General features: G+C 42.0%; 1 protein-coding gene across 1 annotated transcript in view; it reads left to right on the plus strand.

Moving 5' to 3' along the window:
- Positions 1-24,308, plus strand: part of LOC124593834 — a 105,147-nt gene that overhangs the window by 60,681 nt on the left and 20,158 nt on the right. The window contains exon 6 of the mRNA XM_047132182.1: positions 10,020-10,207. Coding sequence (XP_046988138.1) covers positions 10,020-10,207 — 188 coding nt within the window. The remainder of the gene's footprint in view (positions 1-10,019; positions 10,208-24,308) is intronic.

Here is a 24,308-nt window from a genome sequence, read left to right on the forward strand (position 1 = left end):
TTCATGGTGGCACACTAGAACACAGAGTATATCGGAAGCTTACACATAGGAACGGGTATTTACACGCCCACCAGTATCCAGGACAGAAGAACTCAGTTATCAGTTGTTTGGCCATCCATACGCAGCCCCTAAACGATGGTCAACACTAAACACATGAGCACAAAACGCTGTTTACAACGTTCGTGAGCAATGGATACAGCTATACATTAGTCCAAACTGCCATGGAAACACACAAAAAGAAATGAGACAAGCAATAAATCGACAAACTGCTGTCAGCAGCGCACTGACCTTGTTCCTAAAGTCTCGCTGACCGGATTAAATGGTTTAAATGGCTCTGAGCACTACGGGACTTAATATCTGAGGTCATCTGTCCCCTAGAACTTAGAACTACTATAAACCTAACTAACCTAAGGACGTCACACACATCCATGCCCGAGGCAGGATTCGAACCTGCGACCGTAGCTGTAGCGTGGTTCCAGACTGCAGGGACTAGAACCGCTCGGCCACACCAGCCGGCTGACCGGATCAGTGAACTCTTTCGCTAGGTTTGTATTGTAACGATACAGGTATTATTACAAGACTAAACAACACTTTTATTAACAGAATTACTAAATTTAGATCAGGAAAACTGTTCGTACAGGTAAAACATAGCTTTGAAAAGTAATAGTTAGCACCAGTCGATCAGTGATCCGCTGGCACTGAAAGAGGCGCTTGTGTCAGGCTTGCCTAACGTAGAAGCTCATGCCATCTAGCCGTTGCAAAAACGAAATCTGGTGATAGAAATTGATGGCTTAGGAATCACCGTAACATGTTGCCAACTTGTTGCTGAAATGGCAAACAAATTACACATTTACTAGACTATACTGAGAGATAATAAAATGTATTATGGTCTGTTTATTATTAAAAAAGCTTAGAGCATTAAAGGAACCATAAAATGACGTATTGTGTATTAAGAATAGTCGTGGATTTAGAAATACGTAATAATTGTTAAGTGTCTTCCCACATATTAATCTGAGCAGCGATATGCCACCCTTTCTGAGAAGAGACAGATCTCGAACAAAGACTGCCTAAGTTGTCAGTAGTAGTGTTAGCACAGTTCATATGTGTGGTGTCAGCATGGTGCAAATCGAGAGCTGGTAAATTTAGCTGTATGATGCTACTATTTTATAAAAGCTGCTGCTAAACTGTGTGTTCCATAAGAAGAGATTTGCTTTGACTTACCGTGGAGTAAAAAATTAGTAGTAATGCGGGTAATGGGGTTCTGCAAGCTGCAAGAGATGTATTGATGGCTAGACGTACAACTTAAGACCTTGAAGCATCCAGAGCCACAAATAGTAAGCTGCCACTTTACATTCAGTAGCATTTGTCAAAAAGACTTCGACATAGTTCGTCATCTCGAGAAATTCTACAGTTTTACTTGGTCTACGCTACAACGTGTAACAGTCTTATTTTGTAATTTCGTAATGGATGCTGTGTGTAGCTGTTACTGTTGAGACGAAAACACCACAAGGTAAAGAGAAACTTCTGCTTCACCTCTTCAGGAAACTGTGGTGGCTTGTGTACTTTGCATATCGAAATCAGTGGCGTGTGACGACATCCAAGCTTATATTAGTTACATGAGGTATAGGTAGTAATTATATCCATTACATATTTTCTGATTACATGTTTCTGTGTGACTTAAACTTTTTTATACCTTGTCTGAAATATTTCTATAATATTAACTTTAAATATTTTACCACTACAGTAGATAAGTATTTTCAATGCTTATTAGGTTATTTATTAAAAGTTTAGTATGCTAATTTTGATGAAAATTGCTGTGCTATTTAAAGTAATTACAAGTGTGTGAATACAAGCACAGATAGCGTTTCACAAATAAAAATAAAAATAAAAAATAAAATAAAATATTTTATATTATTATTCCTGGTTACATAGATATGAATTAATTAATTAAAATGGATTGTCAATGGATTTTATCTCTGCTAGTAAACTTGACTTTTAAGAAAGCATCGAACAATTGGTAAGTACTGGTTGAGAAGAGTACATGAACGTTTCCTGCTTTGCTGGAGACAATACTATTGAAATGATAGAACATGGCACAGAAAAATTTTACTCTTTTTTCTAGTTATGGAGAACGCAGCCTTCCAGCAACGTCACTACATCAGAGCGGCGAGTGCGTTGGTATGCGACATTGTTTGGTGGCCAGCGACCGATCTGAATATTACGCGGTCCGCGTGGTAACATTAACCGGATTTTGAGAGAAAAATATCGATAAAAAATGGTCTTAGGGACGTATGAATTATAATACGATGGATTAAACGGTGCATTAACACTAACCGTGTTCGGCCGTGGACACCAAGCAATGCGTCACAACTTCTGTTCGATGCAGCCTGACACTCGACTAAAAAGCTGCATAATAAAACACGTATAACATGAATAGGAAAGAAAGGGATCTTCAAATGAAAAACACGACTACTTAACATCAACTTAACACAATTATTCAACAAAACCGTACAAATGACTGTTACACAGCTTATCTCGATAGCGGAGGACGAAAGAGAGAGAGAGGGCGAGCAAGTCGCATTCCGCTTTCTTATATCTGTACACAAAAGATGGTACTTGCTATGTTTTGTTAAACAGTGTTTTGTTTACTTATTTTAATTAGTAGACACTTTTTTTAAAAAATAACTCATGAATAATTAAAATACATCATCTCATTAGTATACCGCTTCTTTCAATTAATATACAAATTAATTTACATATGTAAAATTATTTATGATATTTTCAGGAGTTTATTAAACTTGGAGTTTTTTCATTTACAACGTAACATTTCACACATTAATGTTAGGTATTCCTATGAATTTACGTGCTCCAGGCTTAACTAACATCCTGTAGGACAGTCACCTCAGACACAGTCAACATTAAAATAACTAGATTTCTTCTACGATCATTAGCTGTTAACATCTGTTTGCTATCATTTAAACTAATTCGTGAGGCAGATTGCAAACTCTTACGTACAAAAGCGAGTGATCAGCCGTCACATAGCTGATCATCTACTACTAGAGAAGCCTTCCTGTAATTTAGGAGTCCGATTGCTACGCACTGTTAACAAAGCAATTGATGACGTCTAATTAGTATAGCATAAATTGAACCGAACGGGGACATAGCAGTATCCAGCCTGTCTACTACAGCAGTCACGAGATCCAGGATGTGCTACGCAAACAATGCAAGTGCGCACAATGTGAAATGTCAATGAGGAGAAGTATACATAAGAGGGGCCGGCAGGTCGATAACAACGCTCATAACTCGAGACGAGGGACACATTCGTCTGAGGCAGCGTTGCAAGTCTGCGGTGGGCCAAGGCCGGCAAGACTGCGGCGACGAAATCAGATTTAACGAAACCTGCGTACTGGCCATCAACCGGGTTTGGCGAAACGCAAGATCAAAGTAGGCATACAAATAATAAAACAACATGAACAGGGACTATAAATATAGGCTTCCCACAACCTAGCTACCGGCCCGCAGAGTGCAACAGGCAGCAACAACACCATGTGATGTGAGCGCGACCTGCGAGTAATTGCGTGACCTGCATCCAGCTGGAGGAAAACAGGAGCCGACTCCTCATTACAGGAAGGGATACGCCGGCTTTATGACACACTTCCAACCGAATCAGTGCATGCATCAAGACCAGAGAGGTGCTACGTCATATTGATAAGTGGGCTAAAAACTGATCTTTGTAAATTTGACTCGATTTTCTTAACCACTAAAGTAACATCAATACAACCCATGACGTGGGGAGACCAAAACACTAATGCCAAATTTAAACTTTGAGTCACTTTCGATTTAAATGTCCAGTGGTTTTTATAATTAAGCAACATCAGGTAGTACCCAATGTTAATAATGCTATTTATTAAGAACAGATAGTTACGGGTTTAGAACCGTCGTACTCATTATCGGGTCGCTCTTCGAGTTTTAAAATTACATATGTACCCGTACATGCGAGTTTGGCTGATTTTAGCAATGGGGATAGTTCCGTCGCGGTCTAAAATAAACCCATCTGTTTGAAAGTGGGAAGGGCGCGATTTGTCCGTAATTAATAGTATCGTTAACAGTGGCTTCTTGCCGTTTTATTTATTGTAAAAGTTATTCTGTACTTTCACACAGTCACGGTCACACCTTACGAATTTTCGACAAAATAGCTTTCATTGATTCCATCTGTTTTTAGTTGTCATGTGGCTTGCCCAGTGCTGTCACTTACAAGTGGTTGACAACAGTAACTGCACAGAGGCTGATTAAAATGTATCATTTCGGCAGGTGTAAGCGATTTCTGTGAGTTACGTCAATTCACTTTTTCACGTCACGACAAGCAGGACATATCGCCGGCTGAAAGATATGGTGGCACAAAAAAGTGTTGGCACAGACACATTTTCGTGTCTAATACCAAATGTATACATATTTGGAATATTATATGGGGTGCTCAAGCCGGTCGCGGTGGTCTCGCGGTTCTAGGCGCGCAGTCCGGAACCGTGCGACTGCTACGGTCGCAGGTTCGAATCCTGCCTCGGGAATGGATGTGTGTGATGTCCTTAGGTTAGTTAGGTTTAAGTAGTTCTAAGTTCTAGGGGACTGATGACCACAGCTGTTAAGTCCCATAGTGCTCAGAGCCATTTGAACCATTTTTTTGGGGTGCTCAAAAAAGTGTCAAATACTTTGAGAGGTGGTCGTACTCATAAAAACAAGAAAATTATAATAAACATGAGTACAGAAATGCATACTTTCCGATATAAGTCCAATAAACACGGGTCCAAAAATGGCTCTGAGCACTATGGGACTTAACTTCTAAGGTCATCAGTCCCCTTGAACTTAGAACTACTTAAACCTAAATAACCTAAGAACATCACACACATCCATGCCCGAGGCAGGATTCGGACCTGCGAACGTAGCGGTCACGCGGTTCCAGACTGTAGCGCCTAGAACAGCACGGCCACCCCGGCCGGCCAAACACTGGTCCAGAAACGCATACCTTTTGCAGTAAAGAAGTGTTTACAGGAGGTGTTCAACGCCGCGTCCACTCATGACAGTGCACATCTCTGCCGACCGACGTAAGAAATGACGCACCCTTTAAAGTATACCCGGTTTCGTTGTACCTGCTGGCAGGTATTGAAGTCGCGACCCTGTAGAGTCCGCACATCGTTCAATGCCATGGCGTCAACCAATTCCTTTAAGTGTCCCCATAACCGAAAGTCTAGGGAATTGAGTTCTGGAGAACGAGCATGTGAAGGCATTCAACCCAACTACAGCCCCCCCTTCCCCACTGACCAATCCAGCGGTCATGAAACGACTACATCAGACGTTCGTGCACAATTGTGACGAAACCTTGTTGGTGCACCATCACGCATGAACCACATTTGTATTCGTTGCTGCAGTGGCACAGATTCCAGCAAGGTAGAAAATACATTAATGACAAAGTCCGGGAAATGCTCCTCAGTTAAGAGTTGTGGTAGTAGGTATGACCGTATTAATCTATCGCCAAGTACGTCTACCCGTACGTTGATCGATAACCGGTAGATGATATTTGTGCAGAAATAGTTCATGAAGTACCCTTCCCTCCATATAAGAGAGACAGGCCTTCTACTGCTGCAAATCGTTACACATTGGTCCCAGGGGTTTCTTCCACCGAACGTAGCACACGATGCTCCACGTCAGGCATGCGGAATGTGCGATGCTTTCCCATGTCAATCTCCCTAGGTGCAACGGTATCTGTGTCCCTCAGACGCTGGAAAAGTCTGCCGACGTCGTTATCAGAGGGCACCCTGCGAATGGATATTTTTCAGCTTATAGCTTTTAATATATTTAAAGCGTTGTTGAAAAGTTTGTTTGGGCTTATCTTAATTTCGTTTAACTATCGGACCTCGCTGACCTAGTTAAAGATGTAGGCAGCAGAGGACTCCTGAGATTCCGGTGCTTGTCGTAATCACAAAAAATACACTTTCTTCATTTTTATCTTCCATTTATCTCAATAAATAAAAATGGTTGATGCGTTCTTTAACTTTCTATTATTCACTCATACAATAGTATACATCGCTATCACAGTACGTCGTCCTGCTACATACTCGAAAGTCTGACTCTCTCTCCTAAAAGAAAAAACAACTGTACAACAAATTGAACGATAAAATGTTTTCTTTTGTCTGCGCATTACCGCGCATTCATAATTAATGTCTTTGCCAATGCATCCGTTCATTCGGTGTTTCACTTTTGCTTTATTCTTAAATAAATGTTAAGTTAGCTGCATCCTGGGGGATCTTTCATAATGTTCAGGTGCAAGCTCGGCCTCACAGGCTACACCCATTTGCTATACCATGGCAGATATCAGCCATTTCACTGGTCCAGTAGTACGCTTCTATTGCTAGCAAATGGAGGAAGAGAGAAAATGTAAATGTACTATACGGTTTGAACGCACCGACTGCCCAATAACAGTAAACACATAAGTGAATCCTCGTTTGGAGAAGATCAAACATCATGATATGTACCCCGGATTGAAAGTACTATAAGATAACGCACACAAACACGACGAAAAATAACATAGCCTACTGCGCGACTCGAACCACATAACTGACTGTAGACCACCTAGTGGTAGGAAGAGTACTGTGAGTAAGATGTCGTAATACCCCGCCGACACATTTGACGGTCCGCCAATGCAACGACTGTTCAAATATGCGCAACCAAGCGTCGCGCAGCCCTACCTGTAAACACGTGTTTATCTCGAAAAGTATGCGCTTCCGGACTCATGTTTATGGGACTTATTTTTCTTATTTCAGTCAGTATCACCACCTCTCATGGTATTCAACACATCTTTTTAAACACTCTGTTTGTATACCATTAACTCTGACTCAACAAAAGAAATAATTTATATATTAAGATGTATTCCCAACGAAACGGAAAATAAATAATCGATTAAATTAGGGCTTTCCCTGCTGAAAAAAGTATTGCACGCTCTACGACCCTTGTCTGACAGGTTCATTCACTTATCACGATGAGTCCGAGGGGGAAGGAACATTGCGTGTCGTTTCCCAATATGGCAGTTTTATTGCATTCGCAACGTAAAAGTTACCGTGAGGTCGGTAAACAACTCTCTGTTAATTATTCAACCGTACAGGCAGTTATTAAGAAGTTTCAAGAGACCGGTACAACAGACAATAAACGCAGATCAGAACATTAAAGAATTCTTAGACACAACGACCTTCAAAGGATAGATCGTCTTTAAAGGTACAGGGTCGTTTGTATCGTACATTCAGTCAACGTCCCACAAACACGTGGGTGCTCAAACTGTTAGGAATATTTTGAACACAGCTGATATTCATAGCTGATCTTCCAGAGAAACGCCATTTACTTTGGAAGTTAACCGAAAAAAAACGCTTGCAGTGATCCAAACGTCATATCAATAAATTGACTTAATTTAGGAATACTGTGCTATTTTCTGACGAATCCAAGTTTAACTTGTTTGGTTCGGCGGAAAGGGAAAAATGTGTCGCGAATCAAATACAGAACTCCAATCACAAAATTTCGCGTCTACAGTAAAGCAAGAGGGAGGAAGAGTAATGATTTGCGGATTCATGGCAACTTCTGGTGTTGATGACTTTGCAGTTATTGAAGGTGCCATGGATCGTCGTAGATACTGATGTGCTGTGAGACCTTTTATGTCTTCGCTGCACGCTGGGTGATTCTTAAGTGGATAAAAGAGCGAGGAATAGATGCCGTTCATCAACAGAGAATCCACGTATTTATACCTGAAATACACTCAAAATGGTGTCGCACATGAGTTTTCGAACTCAAGCACACACGACACTGGAGCTCCGGAGAGGGAATGCTTGCATCTCATTGTCAGCGACTTAATCGTTCGTGGCAGCGCCCTCGTGCCACGGTGGCTGCTGTAGGAAACGCTGCAGCATAACTGGCTGCGCGCATATTTGAATGTGTAGGCGACCAGCTAGCAGCCGTTACCACAAGAGCATATACGCCGCAACGCACAGAAACTGGGTCTTGAAGGTATCTTCTACTTTCAGCAAGACGACGAAGCTAAACCTAAAGCTCTGAGAACTCTTGAGTAGTTACTATATAATGCTTCAACGAGGCTCCTCAATCCATCACAGGGCCCTAATCTCTACTCGATAGACACGTGGATACAAAAGTTCGAAAACGTCGTTGTACAGGGAAGCGGGAGATTCAGATGCTATTGTTAGAGGAATGGTCGAAGATCCTACTAGGTATTACTTACTACTCGCAACTCTGTTCACTCCATGCCAAGACGTCTACAAGCTGCCATAAATGTCGATGGTACCTAGGCTGGTATAACTGAGTTACGTGAATTTAACATTTTTGTGTAGGTGTGCCAATACCTTCTTGATGTGTAGAGCAAATGATAACATTTTGTAAAGAAATATTTTTGTTCGTGACAAATCAATTATACTGGAAACACCTCATGTTCAGAATACTGTAAATTTAAAATACCCCAACAGCGTCTCTCCATCACCTTTGTGTGTTTGTAATGTGTAATACACTACTGGCATTTAAAATTGCTACACCACGAAGATGACGTGCTACAGACGCGAAATTTAACCTACAGGAAGAAGATGCTATGATATGCAAATGATTAGCTTTTCAGAGCATTCACACAAGGTTGCCACCGGTGGCGACACCTACAACGTGCTGACATGAGGAAAGTTTCCAACCGATATCTCATACACAAACAGCAGCTGACCGCCGTTGCCTGGTAAAACGTTGTTGTGATGCTTCGTGTAAGGAGAAGAAATGCGTACCACCTCGTTTCCGGCTTTGATAAAGGCCAGATTGTAGCCTATCGCGATTGCGGTTTACCGTATCGCGAAATTGCTGCTCGCGTTGGTCGAGATCCAATGACTGTTAGCAGAATATGGAATCGGTGGGTTCAGGAGGGTAATACGGAAGGCCGTGCTGGATCCCAACGGCCTCGTATCACTAGCAGTCGAGATGACAGACATCTTATCCGCATGGCTGTAATGGATCGTGCAGCCACGTCTCGATCCCTAAGTCAACAGATGGGGACGTCTGCAAGAACACAACTATCTGCACGAAGTTCGACGACGTTTGCAGCAGCGTGGACTATCAGCTCGGAGACCATGGCTGCGGTTACCCTTGACGCTGCATCACAGACAGGAGCGCCTGCGATGGTGTACTCAACGACGAACCTGGGTGCACGAATGGCAAAACGTCATTTCTTCGGATGAATCCAGGTTCTGTTTACAGCAACATGATGTTCGCATCCGTGTTTGGCGACATCGCGGTGAACGCACATTGGCAGCGTGTATTCGTCATCGCCATACTGACGTATCACCTGGCGTGATGGTATGGGGTGCCATTGGTTACACGTCTCGTTCACCTCTTGTTCGCATTGACGGCACTTTGAACAGTGGACGTTACATTTCAGATGTGTTACGACCCGCGGCTCTACCCTTCATTCGATCCCTGCCAAACACTACATTTCAGCAGGATAATGCACGGCCGCATGTTGCAGAGCCTGTACGGGCCTTTCTGGATACAGAAAATGTTCGACTGCTGCCCGGGCCAGCACATTCTCCAGATCTCTCACCAACTGAAAACGTCTGGTCAATGGTGGCCGAGCAACTGGCTCGTCACAGTACGCCAGTCACTACTCTTGATGAACTGTGGTACCGTGTTGAAGCTACATGGGCAGCTGTACCTGTACACGCCATCCAAGCTCTGTTTGAGTCAATGCCCAGTCGTATCAAGGCCGTTATGGCCAGACGTGGTTGTTCTGGGTACTGATTTCTCAGGATCTATATACCCAAATTGCGTGAAAATGTGATCACATGTCAGTTCTAGTATAATATATTGGTCCAATGAATACCAGTTTATCATCTGCATTTCCTATCGGTGTAGCAATTTTAGTGGCCATTAGTGTATAATGGGAGGTATGCAAATACTTTTTGGTGCCGCTGTACGTCTGTTTATTTTGCGTCCTCTAGGGTATTTCGCCATTGGCAACTACATCGACGAGGAGGCGGCGAGCAGGTGGCTGCGACCGATGCGCGAGGACATCTACTGGGAGCGGAGCAACGTGGTGGTCCGCAAGGGCTGGCCGCACTTGCGACACCTGGACGCCCTCATTGACAGGCTGCTCGACTCGGGGCTTCTGCTAGCCTGGGAGGGGCAGGTAAGGTCCTTCTGGATGTAATTCATTAGACGCTCCATCGCTGAGTGTCGGAAGTCCTAGCCCATGGTACACCTGAGTACCTTCTCATCCTATATTGAATTTATAGGCTTTTAATTTGTAGTCAGTGCCGTATCTCTACGAACATGTTCCAAAAAGCCGTGCATAAGAAAGAGTTTTTTCCGGGACTCATATCTCGGGTTATGTTGGTGAGGTAGGGTCCATTGTTTTGGGACTCATATCTCGGGTTATGTTGGTGAGGTAGGGTCCATTGTTTTGGATAGCTCTTGAGCTACATACCATTTGTATATCCAACAGAATGATCGACTTACTGTGCCGGCCGCTGTGGCCGAGTGGTTCTAGGCGCTTAAGTCCGGAACCGCGCTGCTGTACGGTTGCAGGTTCGAATCCTGCCTCGGGCATGGATGTGTGTGATATCCTTAGGTTAGTTAGGCTTAAGAAGTTCTAAGTCTAGAGGACCGTCGGCCTCTGATGTTAAGTCCATAGTGCTTAGAGCCATTTGAACAATTTGAACGACTTACTGTAAATATCCTACAGTACAGGGTAAAAATCAGAATATTACACGCTTCCGCCACCTTAGGAAAATGAAGCAAATTGGTTGGTTCTTTTTTCCATTAAACGTCGTCTACGGTGCGCGTTAAGAAGCTTATGGAGACAGAATTTATTTTATGGGCGTTTCCTGAGAAAATCCGAAAGAAGCGTTTTTCACCAGTTTTTTGCAGTCAGCACCGATATCTAAATACCTAACTTTGAAATTTTAACTGTACACTCTCTAGGCATTTATGCAGACATATCACTGTTTGAAAAAATCGTTATCCGTCATCAACAAACACCCCAAAACACGGTTTTTATGTACCACATCTGAGCCGCGGATTCCAAGTCGGCTATGGATAGGAAATGGCTCACATTCTTAAGATGTATTTCTAAGACACCGATTTCGAATCGCCTTGAACAGTTTCTTGGTACCTTTATCCATGTCCGAGAAAAACAGATTCAAAATTACCCTACCTGTCTACGCAAAATACGCACTAAAAATCCGATGTGAGGTTAAAACGTAGTATATAAAGTGACGTATCATGGAGAAATATGCTGTAAAGTATGACTGTTATCATCAGGAGGGTTCTTGAGTTCCCATCTACACTCATGCACATTGTTGTAGCGCACGAAAAATGTTTGTGTACGTTCAATCCATTCTGAGGTGAAAAATGCTTTTGCCGTATTTCCGTTTCACAGAAGTTATACATCAAAATTTTGCTGGCCTAATATGCTATTTTCGTATGTGTGATATGATCTGCTGTAGCAAGAAAAACAAGGCCTACACAGAAAAAATATCGGACTGAAATGTCGTGTACCAACTGCCTCATTGTACTTTCCTCAGCACCTTTAAAATTGTTTGCAGAATCGTTGGCAAACGAAAATATCCGCGCTCTTTTATACTGAGAGAGAAGGAGGCACAGACAGTGGAGAAGAGAGGGAAAATTAATAAATACTGGAAGATAGCAAACAGTGGTTATGGTCTAGAAAGAGCGAAGGAGACAATGGCAGTGTGAGAGAAGGAGAGGCTCAAGCGGCGGTGGGACATAGGTCACAGTGACAGAACAGTGTGAGGAAGTTAGAAAGAGTAAAAGAGACATTGTCAGTTTGAGAGGAATAAAGATAAGCAGGAACTTGATGTGGTTGCGAGCCAGTAATAATTACAGGGAGTCTACGACCGTGACAAAGAGGAAGCGAGAAATAGTGACAATGAGACGAGAAAGAAGCAGTGGAAACAATTGAATTAGGTAGTATCAGTAAGAGAGGGCAAGAGGGAGACTGTGACAGTGACACGAGACAATACTAGCAGAACGATGGAGACTATGGCTGTGTAAAAGGAGGCTGTGACGGGTAGGAAGACAAACAGATAATGACAATTGAGTTGGGCTATAAACGCGATTGAGAATGGGCAAGTGGGAGTGGATGGGTATGAACGACTTACAGCGATGGACTTGTGCGTGTGAGCGAGTTACATTTAGGGGAGACTGTGGATATGAGAGGTGTGTTGCATGTTAAAAAGAGCGTGTACATGTTCACAATGCAAAGTTGTTGGGAAAAATTTTATACGATGTAGAATGAGGCAACTGACCCACACTTTTCAGACAGAGTCTTTTAAACAGGAGCATATTCTCCTTTTTTTGTGCATTCAGGAACATTTTCCCGCTGATCCTGTTTTGTTTCCTTTTCAGTATATGTCATCATTCACCATATTCAACGTGACAATGTGGCTTCTAGACTACGAAACCGGTCGTTAAGCCAATTATTTACAAAAGCAGCCAAGCTGTCATTATTCAAGATATTGGTACAGGTTTGCAGATTCTACAAATAGCACCCACATGCACTGCGTGGCTCATTCCTTTAGAGAAGAATATAAAGTTACATTAATGTCTTCAGAGGTGTGTTATACATTTTCAGAGCCTAACTACTCTTGAAGGCAGCAAACGGATGTAACTTGATTTAATCACGACAGAAGGACAGGTAATTTGGAATTGGCTAGCCGTTCGAAGATCCATCAAGAACTTAGTACAAACTATAGAGCAGACAGTTAGCTTACGTTTGGTTTCCCATACAAATATCTACCGCATGACATCAAAAAATTGTTATACTTCACTCGTTATGTGATAACTAACCGATTGTAAGTCAACAGTTGGCAGCTCGTGGTTTGACGGTCGCGTTCTGGCTTAACGAGCACGGGGTTCCGGTTTCGATTCCCTGCGGGCTCAGGGATTTTTCCCCTACCCCGAGATGACTGGGTGTTTGTGTTGTCCTCATCATTTCATCATCATTCGTGGAAGTGGCGCGACTGGACTGAGCAGAGGTTTGGAAGTTGTACGGGCGCTGATAACCACGCAGTTGAGCACCCCACATACGAGAAATCATTATCATCTAAGCCAACGAAATACAAGCTCCGTTGTCTTAATAGTGACAGACGTAAGTTCCTTTTTAATAGTGAATTTGTTTAACTCTATTAGTAGTAGCAATTTCGTCTGCTTCGGTATAAAAAGAGAAAAACATTTCATGTCTTACTGTACTGGTCGTTTATTTTCCCACACTACAGTACTTTCCTCCACTATGTAACTTCCAGCCAGGCACTACTTGTACTGTCTACTAAGAAAATGCCCCTGTTACACTCAGTCTTGTCAAGTGCATCAAGTATACTTTCGTGATTTCTACTATGGCTAATCCTGACTTCTATCACTGTGGTATTCACTTCACTTTGAAGGATGTGCCTATTAAAGTGATTCATTAATCTGTTATTCGTAAATGATTGCATTATTTTTGAAAATTATATCAGCAGTTAAATGAGCCGCTAATTTTTTGTATCTTTTAAATCCCTGACGTGAATAACTAATTTATTATACCTTGTATTCTCTGTATGCAAGATTTCAGCGCATCTACACTCATGCACATAAATTATTAAGGATAATTGCAGAATGTGGTGCCACACAACGTGGTACTACACAAAACTGGCGCTAATAGCATAGGCACATAGGGAACACACACGACACAGATCTGTAAGTCCACGGTATTGGTGATAATATGAGAAAACCGTCCGGAAACACGTGTGTAACAAAACGCCACTGTTTCCTGCGCGTGTACCCCGACATTAATATGGGAAATGTTCACCACGCACACGTACACAGGCCGCACAACGGGTTGGCATACTCTGGATCAGGTGGTCGAGCAGCTGCTGGGGTATAGCCTCCCATTGTTGCACAGTGCCTGTCGGAGCTCCTGAAGTGTCATAGGGGTTTGAAGACGTGCAGCGATACGTCGACCGAGAGCATCCCAGATGTGCTCGATGAGGTTTAGGTCTGGACAACAGGTAGGCCACTCCATTCGCATGATATCTTCTGTTTAAAGGTACTCCGCCACGATGGCAGCTCGGTGGAGCCGTGGGTTATCATCCACCCCTGAAAAGGCGGACATACTGGTGCAAAATTACGTCCCTATACACCTGACCCTTTACAGTTCCTCTGTGAAAGACATTCAGGGGTGTACGTTCACCAATCATAATCCCACGCCACACCATCAAACCACGACCTCCATACAGGTCCCTTTGAAGCACATTAAGGGGTTCGTATCTGGTTCCAGGCTCACGCCAGATGAAAACCCGGCGAGAATCACTGTTCAGACTATACCTAGACTCGTACGTGAACATAACCTGGGACCACTGTTCCTATGACCCTGTACTGTTTTCTTGACACCAGGCTTTACGGGCTCTCCTGTGACCAGGGGTCAGTGGAATGTACCTTGCAGGTGTCCGGGCGAATAAACCATGTCTGTTCAGTCGTCTTTAGACTGTGTGTCTGGAGACAACTGTTACAGTGGCTGCGGTGAGGTCCCGAGCAAGGCTACCTGCAGTACTCCGTGGCCGTCTGCGGGCACTGTGGTGTTGTACACTGTGGCCGTCCCGTGCTGTAGCGCCTGGACACGTTTCCTGTCTTTTGGAATCGTTGCCATAATCGTGAGATCACAATTTGTAGCTCACGGAGGGCCCGTGCTACGACCTGCTGTTTTTGACCAGCCTCCAGTTGCCCTAGTATTCTACCCCTCACAACGTCATCAATATGTGTTCTTTGACCCATTTTCAACACACAGTCGCCATTAGCACGTTTGAAAACGTCTGCACACTTACTCGCTGCACCGTACTCTGACATGCACCAACACACCTCTGCGTATGTGCACTGTAGCCAGCGCCACCGTGCGACGACTGCAGGTCAAATGCACCGCATGGTCATACCCCGAGGTGATTTAAACCCGCAAACCACCCACCAGAGTGTTGTTTCACCATGTATCAGCATTATCCTTAATTTATGAGCATGAGTGTATTTGTATTTTATCTATTTCTATTGTATTCGTGACCTCATGCTCTGTTGTTGGTAGCAACATAGTACTTGGCGCATTTTATTTACAGGAGTTACAGTTGTTTCTGGGAATTTTCGTTACAATTTCTCTACCATAATTAAAAATGTACGTTCACTTAGGTTGCTAAGTGATCTGTATTATTTGTACTTAATCTTCTTCCCTTACCAGTATGTTATTATGCTTTTATGTGTTTCCTGTTCAGTGACATCCCAAACTGCTTTGCTTTTTTTCTGTACTGTGTATTGTTTTGTCATTAAATGACATTTTACAGGAATTAGAGCTCGCCTATAAATCATTTACTACCTATGCCACAGATTTAAGAACTCTGGCAATGAATTCCTAAATTGCGATTCCAATGTATGCCGGTGGTAGAGTCGTGTTTACAACCGTAAACATGATAATAACATTTAGTGAGTTTAGTGTACTTTTCGAACGCGATATAATTTTGTTAAGGTAAGTGTGAAAGCCAGTTCAAACAGGGTAATCGGATATATTTATGGATCCCGTGCTTAATTAGCAGTAGTGGTGGAACACTTGAGCAAAAACTTGAAGTTGCACGAAACATTTCTTATCATATTATTGTATTGAGAGGAAATTTCAATTTAACAGCTACAGACGTGGAGACTAATGTGATTACCGCGTAATAGGGCAGGAAATCTTGTGAAATTGCTCTGAATTCCTTATTCGAAAATTACCTTGAGCAGTTAATCAGAGAACTGCTATAGTTTTGACAGATGAGAAAGACCCACCATGGTTCGAAAGCCGCATCAGAAAGCTCCTCCGGAAATACAGAGAGCTTCACTGCAAACAAAAAGTGAACGAAGCCAAATGACCGTACGGAGAGCCATGCGCGAATCTTTCAGCGATATCTAAATAAAACTCACCTGATCTGACAGAAAAACGTAAGAACTCTTGATGTTATATAAGAAAAACGGATCAAATCTCTCTGTATCCTTAATGGCATCGAAACGGAGTATGTCACAGAGAAGTCAGAAATTCTAGATTCTCTTTTTCCAAAACCGGTTCACTGAGGAAGATCGTACAGCGGTTCTCTTCAAAATCGTACACCATTTTCGAAATAACACATATCGAAATAAATAACCACTGAATAGAAAGTAAACTTAAATTTCTCAACAGAGTAAAGGTTGCTGAACATGACGTTATATCTACACCGTGTACCGTCGGTCTTCCGAGGAGCAGTGCTTTGGAAAAAAGCTCAGGTCATTCTCGTTTCGAAGGAGGTTCGTCTAACAAATGCAAAAACTACAAACCTTTATCGCTGACGTCAGTATGTTATAGAATTTTTGAACATTCACTATTACATTTCTGATGACATAATATCTCCTTTGTATGAATTAACAACGATTTAGGAAACAACGGTAGTGTGAAATCTAGTTCTCTCTGTCAATCCACGAGACACAGATTGCAGTAGACAACGGTCTCCAGATTGTTACTGTGTTCCTAGCTTTCCAGAAGGCATTTGATACGATTGCACGCTGTCATCTAAAACAAAATACAGACCAGCTACCTGATTTAAATAAAGATTTCATAGGAAACAACACAGCATCTCATTCTTCACGGGGAGAAAACTTCAGACATGGATTAATCTCGTGCATACGAGAAGCGAGCATTACTGGACAACCGATTTTCCTAATAATTAAGTATACATGACCTAGTGGATAACCTCGGAAATTCGTGAAGCTTTCGCGGATGATGCTGTTATACACAAAGAAGTCACAACACTGGAAAATTGTAGCGATATGAAGGCTAACACTTGTTTCAAGAATCATAAAAGAAGGTTGTATACATAGAAGAATCATGGAGATACTAGAAGGTATCAGACAGATTATATAATGGTAAGACAGAGATTTAGGAACCAGGTTTTAAATTGTAAGACATTTCCAGGGGCAGATGTGGACTCTGACCACAATCTATGGGTTATGAATTGTAGATTAAACTGAAGAAATTGCAGAAAGGTGGAAATTTAAGGAGATGGGACCAGGATAAACTGAAAGAAACAGAGGTTGTAAAGAGTTTCAGGGAGAGCATAAGGGAACAATTGACAGGAATGGGGGAAAAAATACAGTAGAAGATGAATGGGTAGCTCTGAGGGATGAAGTGGTTAAGGCAGCAGAGGATCAAGTAGGTAAAGAGACGAGGGCTAGTAGAAATCCTTGAGTAACAGAAAAAATATTGAATTTAATTGTTAAATAACGTCGTGTGACGAGGGCCTCCCGTCGGGTAGACCACTCGCCTGGTGCAAGTCTTTCGATTTGACGCCACTTCGGCGACTTGCGCGTCGATGGGGGTGAAATGATGGTGATTAGGACAACACAACACCCATTCCCTGAGCGGAGAAAATATCCGACCCAGCCGTGAATCGAACCCGAGCCCTTTGGAATGATAGTCTGTCGCGCTGATTACTCAGCTATCGGGAGCGGACAATTTAATTGGTGAAAGGAGAAAATATAAAAAAGCAGTAAATGAAGCAGGCGAAAAGGAATAGAAACGTCTCACAAATGAGATCGACAGGAAGTGCAAAATGGCTAAGCAGAGATGGCTAGAGCACAAATGTAACGATGCAGAGGCTTATCTCACTAGGGGTAAGGTAAATACTGCCCACAGGAAAATTAAAGACACCTTTGGAGAAATGAGAGCCACTTGTATGAATATCAAGAGCTCAGATGGAAACCCAATTCTAAGCAAAGAAGGGAAAGCAGAAAAGTGGAAGTATATAGAGGGTCTATACAAGGGCTATGTACTTGTGGACAATATTATGGAAGTGGAAGAGGATGTAGATGAAGATGAAATGGGAGATACGATACTGCCTGAAGAGTTTGACAGAGCACTGAAAGACCTGAGTCGAAACAAGGCCTCGGGAGTAGACAACATTCCATTAGAACTACTGACAGCCAACCATGGAGAAGAAATAAAAACTTTCAGGTTCGCCAATGACAATGTAATTTTGTCAGAGACAGAAAAGGACTTGTAAGAGTAGTTGAACGGAATGGCAGTGTCTTGAAAGGAGGATATAAGATGAACATCAACAAAAGCAAAACGAGGATAATGGAATGTAGTCGAATTAAGTCGGGTGATGCTGAGGGAATCAGTTTTTGAAATGAGACACTTAAAGTAGTAAAGGTGTTTTGCTATTTAGGGAGCAAAATAACTGATGATGATCGAAGTAGAGAGAATATTAAATGTAGTCTGGCAATGGCAAGGAAAGCGTTTCTGAAGAAGACAAATTTGTTAACATAGAGTGTAAATTTAAGTGTCAGGAAGTCGTTTCTGAAAGTATTTGTATGGAGTGTAGCCATGAATGGAAGTGAAACAAGGACGATAAATAGTTTGGACAAGAAGATAATAGAAGCTTTCGAAATGTGGTGTTGCAGAAGAATGCTGAAGATAAGATGGGTAGATCACATAACTAATGAAGAGGTATTGAATAGAACTGGGGAGAAGAGAAGTATGTGGCACAACTTGACAAGAAGAAGGGACCGGTGGGTAGGACATGTTCTGAGGCATCAAGGGATCACAAATTTAGCATTGGACGGCAGATTCAGAAGGATGTAGGTTGCAGGAAGTACTGGGTGATGAAGAAGCTTGCACAGGATAGAGTACCATGGAGAGCTACATCAAACCAGTCTCAGGACTGAAGACCACAACAACAACAACAATGAAGGATGACCAGTAGAGGATCGTAGCTTGGTGCAGAAATTATGAAACGTATCAGTGAACAGTGTAAATGCTGAATTTGTGCGCAACACGTTCAACACGTTTGGAACAGGTTCCTAGAGTGAGGGGCTTTGAGAATGAATGAATGCTGACGCCGTCTCTTATTACTGTGGCGCCTCTAATACCACCCGGTGGTATGAGGCTTTAGGATCGATTTTACGCTTTATTATATGCAAACGTAATATGTCTGATTTGTAAATCGTGTAGCATGATTATGTTTTTGTAAATATTATTCATTAAAAGGCAACATCTGTAATTACATATGTTGCTAGATGGAGGAAAATCTTTGTTTCATATAAAGTCATTGACTGAAGTTAATTGCACATGCTTGTCAGGCTATTTTACTTCAACAACTTATTGGAGACTTTGAAAGAAGTTTCTGGAGCGAACAACGCACAGAACTGCCGCAAGGATGCGTTACGACATTTGAAGGTGGAGATCCACTGCTGTAATAAACGTAAGGTATGAGCTGTATGATTGTGGTTTGGTTGAAGAGTGAATGGTTTAATGAAGACAACCTAGACCACACATCACGATTATAATCACCGGTGCTCAGATATTTAATTATGAAGATGTTAATTTGATGTTTGTTGGTAACATTGTTGTACGTTTTGAGACTTCTCAGTTGTGCGGCGACTTAATGCTAGTTTTGGTCTGTAAAGTCAATACAGTTCTGATCTCTCCAGAACTTTATTTTATAAACTGTGTTAAATGTTATTTTTAGAAAGGAATGTTTGCTCTATTTTTACGTCCTCACTAATTTAGAACTTCTTCAGTTAACCAAGAAAAACTTCGTTTTGTCATTTCTTTGCCTCTAAGGTAAAAATTGTTTAGTGTACTTTTCAAAACTGACGCAGTTTGTTGCGACTGTGTAAAAGGACATACGATCAGCTATGACTGAAGGAGAAGATGCTGGAAAAAGCGGGTATTATTATTATTTTTGAGGCATAATTACTTTCAACTCACTGATATTACGAATCTGGATGTAGTTAATACTGTCAGAAACGATCTAAAAAGTAAGTTCAACTAACTGTTCACTTCTACTGGTTTGCTATCAAAGTAATATTTGTTTGTCGAAAGTCTGAGACAGAGCTACTTTATTCATGAGACCCTAATGCAAAATGTTACCCTCGCTCCTAAGAATTATGGTATGAATTCGTACACAGAAGATGTGGATTAGCAAGAACAGTAGTTTACAATTCTATTTAGTTCCATGTGACTTCAGTATCAGATCATTATGCTTTTAATAATTCCTGCACTGTGACGCACTGCGTCAGGTTTGTTCTATCCACAAGTATCAATTTTTTGTGAGAAAACTTAAAATATTGTTCTTTTGCCTTGAGAGCACGAGTTATGGTAGTATGTTTGAAGAATACTTTCTGTTAAGGATACCTGCATGTAAATTAATCTAGTTAAGTCAGTACTTAATAGGTGCTATTAATGTTACACAATGGGAATAACTATTTATACCAGTGACTATTCGTAAACTAAATTATATAAATAATGAAATTAGTGTGTGGTTGAGTAATGCCATCTCTATTGATAGTTCAGTGTCTTAGGCCTACACAGGTCGTGTTATCGTACGAATATCGTAAAATTGTGGAAACACCATTTAATTATTTGTATTTTTTTATTTTATTGAAGAGAAAGTACGGTAGGCTATTATAATTGGCAATTAACCTTCTATCTAAATAAATGTAATGCATTGGCAAAATTAGGTAGAAAGACCCAGTATTTTATTATTAGGCGATTGCAGAACAAATAATGGAAGCAGTCATGGCTGTTAAACATCTAACGGTAATATAGAGCACTTGCCCGTGAAAGGCAAATGTCCTGAGTTCGAGTCTCGGTCCGACACACAGATTTAATCTGCCAGGAAGTTTCATATCAGCGAACACTCCGCTGCAAAGTGAAAATTTCATTCAGTAATATGTCTCGGCTGGGGACCTACACGTACCTGCCACCGCCACAACAGACCCGTCAGGCGGGTTCCGGACCGAGCAGGGGCCAGCCTGTCGGCCGCCAAGCAGAGGCCAGATAACACCAGCAGCCGCCAGGAGGCATTAGATACGCCGCTAGAGATCGCAAAGTATGCGGACTAATTTAATGCGCATAGACATGTGATTGAAAACTGTGCGCATGGTCTTCTGCCGCAAGCAGCCCATTTAAAGTCACGCACAGACCACAAGCCAGTCTTCGATGAGAGAAACCTCTCTTCTGCAGTCAGGGGATTACTACGGTACATGCTGGAAGACGTGTCGCAGCCCACCGCCGCTACACAGCCGAGTCGTCTTCACAGGACGACGACCATTACCAATCGACGTGTGACCTAAGACACCGAATCGGCAGTCTGGGTCTGTAAATTATACGATGGTTGACTGTGGCTGCACCAAACTCTAAAGGACCTCATTTTAATTGTGGACACTGTCACCGATTGATCTCTAGCTCCAGGAAGTACGAGCCATCCGCCCGACTAGCTAATGGGGGTACTAAATGTTCTATTAGAATTACCTTTCTGCCAAAAGTTATTTAGTCAGGAAATTACTTTTTCTTGTTGAATTTCGGCCATCTGCCAATTGTTGTTTCTTATTTCTACGTTCACCCTTGGTCATCACCACTAGAAAGGTACTTGTGTCTATTGACACGAAATAATCTTTGTTTCTTTACGTCCTGAGAAGCGTTCTTGTATGCTGATTGAGGATATAGCAAACAGTACGCAAGACGATTGTATAAAACAAATCGTAGGTAAGTCAGATGCCACACAGATTCATTAGAAGAATTCACAGATAGCGTAATCCACCCACAAGGGAATTAGCTTCCAAGGAGTTTGTTCGACAATTACTTGAATTGTGCTCACCTATCTGGCATCGATACCTGATAATTTTGACAGAGGAAACAGACAAGTCCAAAAAAGGAGCAGCTCTTTTTGTTGCAGGTTCATTTAGCAAGCGCGAAAGTGAGACGAAAGTGCATAGTGCCGGAGCCAGCTCCAGTGGTAAACGCTACAAGACAGGTGTAGTGGGTCGACGTGTAATTTGCGGTTAAAATTCCGAGTGTGTGCGCTCTTAGAAGAAGGAACCTACCTAGCGCTCCCATCTACATTTACTTCACAATGGGACAATGAACGTAAAAGCAGATTCAAGCACACTCGGTGGCTTACCAACACTCCTTCTTCCTACCGACCGTTTCCGACCGCATCAGGAAAGTGGGTGGGTCACAATCGTGCACAAAGCACCATCCGCCAGCCACCATGATGTGGCTCGTTAGACTGATGTTCCAATTATTTTCATTTTTATTATTATTTGATCTTTTTAAGTCTCGATTTATATATTTCTTATAGTCATTTAAACAGCCAACTATCAAATATTTCAGAAGCTCAGAGGGTATAGTTTTGATTCCTTCTGAACTTTTTCGAACTCATAACTCAAATGCTTTGACAAATTTCCGCAGTAAGGCTATCATCTATTTCCTCTTCAGTTTCAGCCTTCTTTTCTTTCACATTAATTGATAGCTAACCTCTGTCGTGTAGGACTCCTATGTGGAGTTATCATGAGAATACTCCTTATTTTGCGTTTAACAGAAGTCTTACAATCGTACTTCACGGATGTCATTACATGATCCTTCTCGAAAGATAAGTTTAATGTACATGAATACCGAGTAGAGTTTGTTTTCAGTTTCACGTTTCTTTAGTCCAGGGTGATTCAGCCAGTTTTCACGATAACATCATTCTTTCATCTTTTTGGAGAATGCACCTGTGGTCTAGGGGTACCGTCTTTGATTAGTAGTCGAAATGCCTTCAGTCCAGGGTGCGAGCCGCGCCATCAACAAAGGCAGCTTAAGATTTCCGCTTAAGAAGTCACCATCACTCAGCCACCAACCTTGTCAAAAAGGGCGGAGGAGCAGACATAGGTTCAGGGTAGTCTCTTACCCTTGGTGTGGGAGACTGCCCATAATGTCGGAAGAATCAGCAAATATTAATGGCATGAGGATGTAAAAGGCAATGGGAACCATCCCATCCGAATCTCCTGGAGGGGAACGCCAAGGAGGAGTTGACCATGAGAAAAGATGGAATAACCAACGAAAAGATAACGTTACGCTTGGTCGGCGAGAGGAATGTCATAAGCTTGAACGTGGTGGGTAAGCTAGAAAATCTGAGTAATGCAAACGCTCAGTCACAGCAAACCAACACCGACAACGATAGCTCAGGTACATATGCCGACGTCAACTGGAATGCGATCGTAGGGGAAGGAGTGCAACAAAGCACTGCGGGAAAATATGGGCTTGACAGTAGGAATGAGACGAGAGACAGACTAACTGATTTCACCAATATATTTGAGATAGTAATAGAGACTGCTCTATTCAGTAATCACAAGAGGAGGAGCTATACTTGGAAAAGGCCGAGAGACTCGGTAAGATTTCACTTAGATTACATCATGTATGAAACTTCCCCTTTGAACAATTTATATAGGACTGTGCTTAACCTGACACACAATACTTTGTTAGCGCAACGCAATCTGACTTTCAAAATTCCCTGCAAAAGAATGGCCCTGACTAACATTAAACTATACCTTTCACAAATCACTTACCTCACAAAAATCTTCGCTGCTCAAGCTACTGCAATACAGCAAGCGCCACTACTGCCAGCTAAATAAAAGATTCAAACTACTGAAGGCACTAACTACTGATAGGGATAGTTAGCAAAATGAAAGATATTAATAGAGAACAAACAATGTATTTACCTTGATATCATCATATACAAATATAGCAGTTCATGACAAATTTCAAAACTCCGCCATCTCTCTCCCCACATCCACCACTGCTGGCGGCTCACCTCCAACTGCGCAACGCTACGCGCTGTTCACAGCCAGCTGCCTAACACTACAATGGCGAGTATTACAACAATGCAAAGCAGCCACAGACTGCACACAGCACAGCCAGTGATTTTCATATTGAGCGCTACGTAACATTGCCAATAAGAAAACGTAAACAGCCTACTTACATAGAGAAAACATAAACAGCCTACTTACATAGCCCCCATGCTCCCCACAAAAAATTTTACAAAATTTTTTTGGGCAGTGGCCAATAATGATTTGATAAAATTTTTCATAATTACAATAACAAAGAAATAAAATGCACACACTTATTGATACAATGTTGGTCAAAAGCTAAAATTTTCTCACAGTCCATAAAGATAGCCCTGATCATTCATTACAGTAGAATAGCAGTGTTTTTCTCAAAGTCTGAGCAGTAAAAGAAAATGCACACGGAAGTATTGGATTTCCATGCAGTCTTGAAGAAGTAGTGTTGTCCTTCCAACGGAAAGACAGTGCTGACTCTCGACATGCAGACAAGTATTGGGTCACAACAGAGCAAACCCACTGCAGAGTCAGTCGAAGTTTTGATGAATATTGGTAGGTAGGTCATCACAGAGCAGACCCACCGTAGT

Source organism: Schistocerca americana, chromosome 2, assembly GCF_021461395.2.
Source record: "Schistocerca americana isolate TAMUIC-IGC-003095 chromosome 2, iqSchAmer2.1, whole genome shotgun sequence".
Taxonomy (NCBI): Eukaryota; Metazoa; Arthropoda; class Insecta; order Orthoptera; family Acrididae; genus Schistocerca; species Schistocerca americana.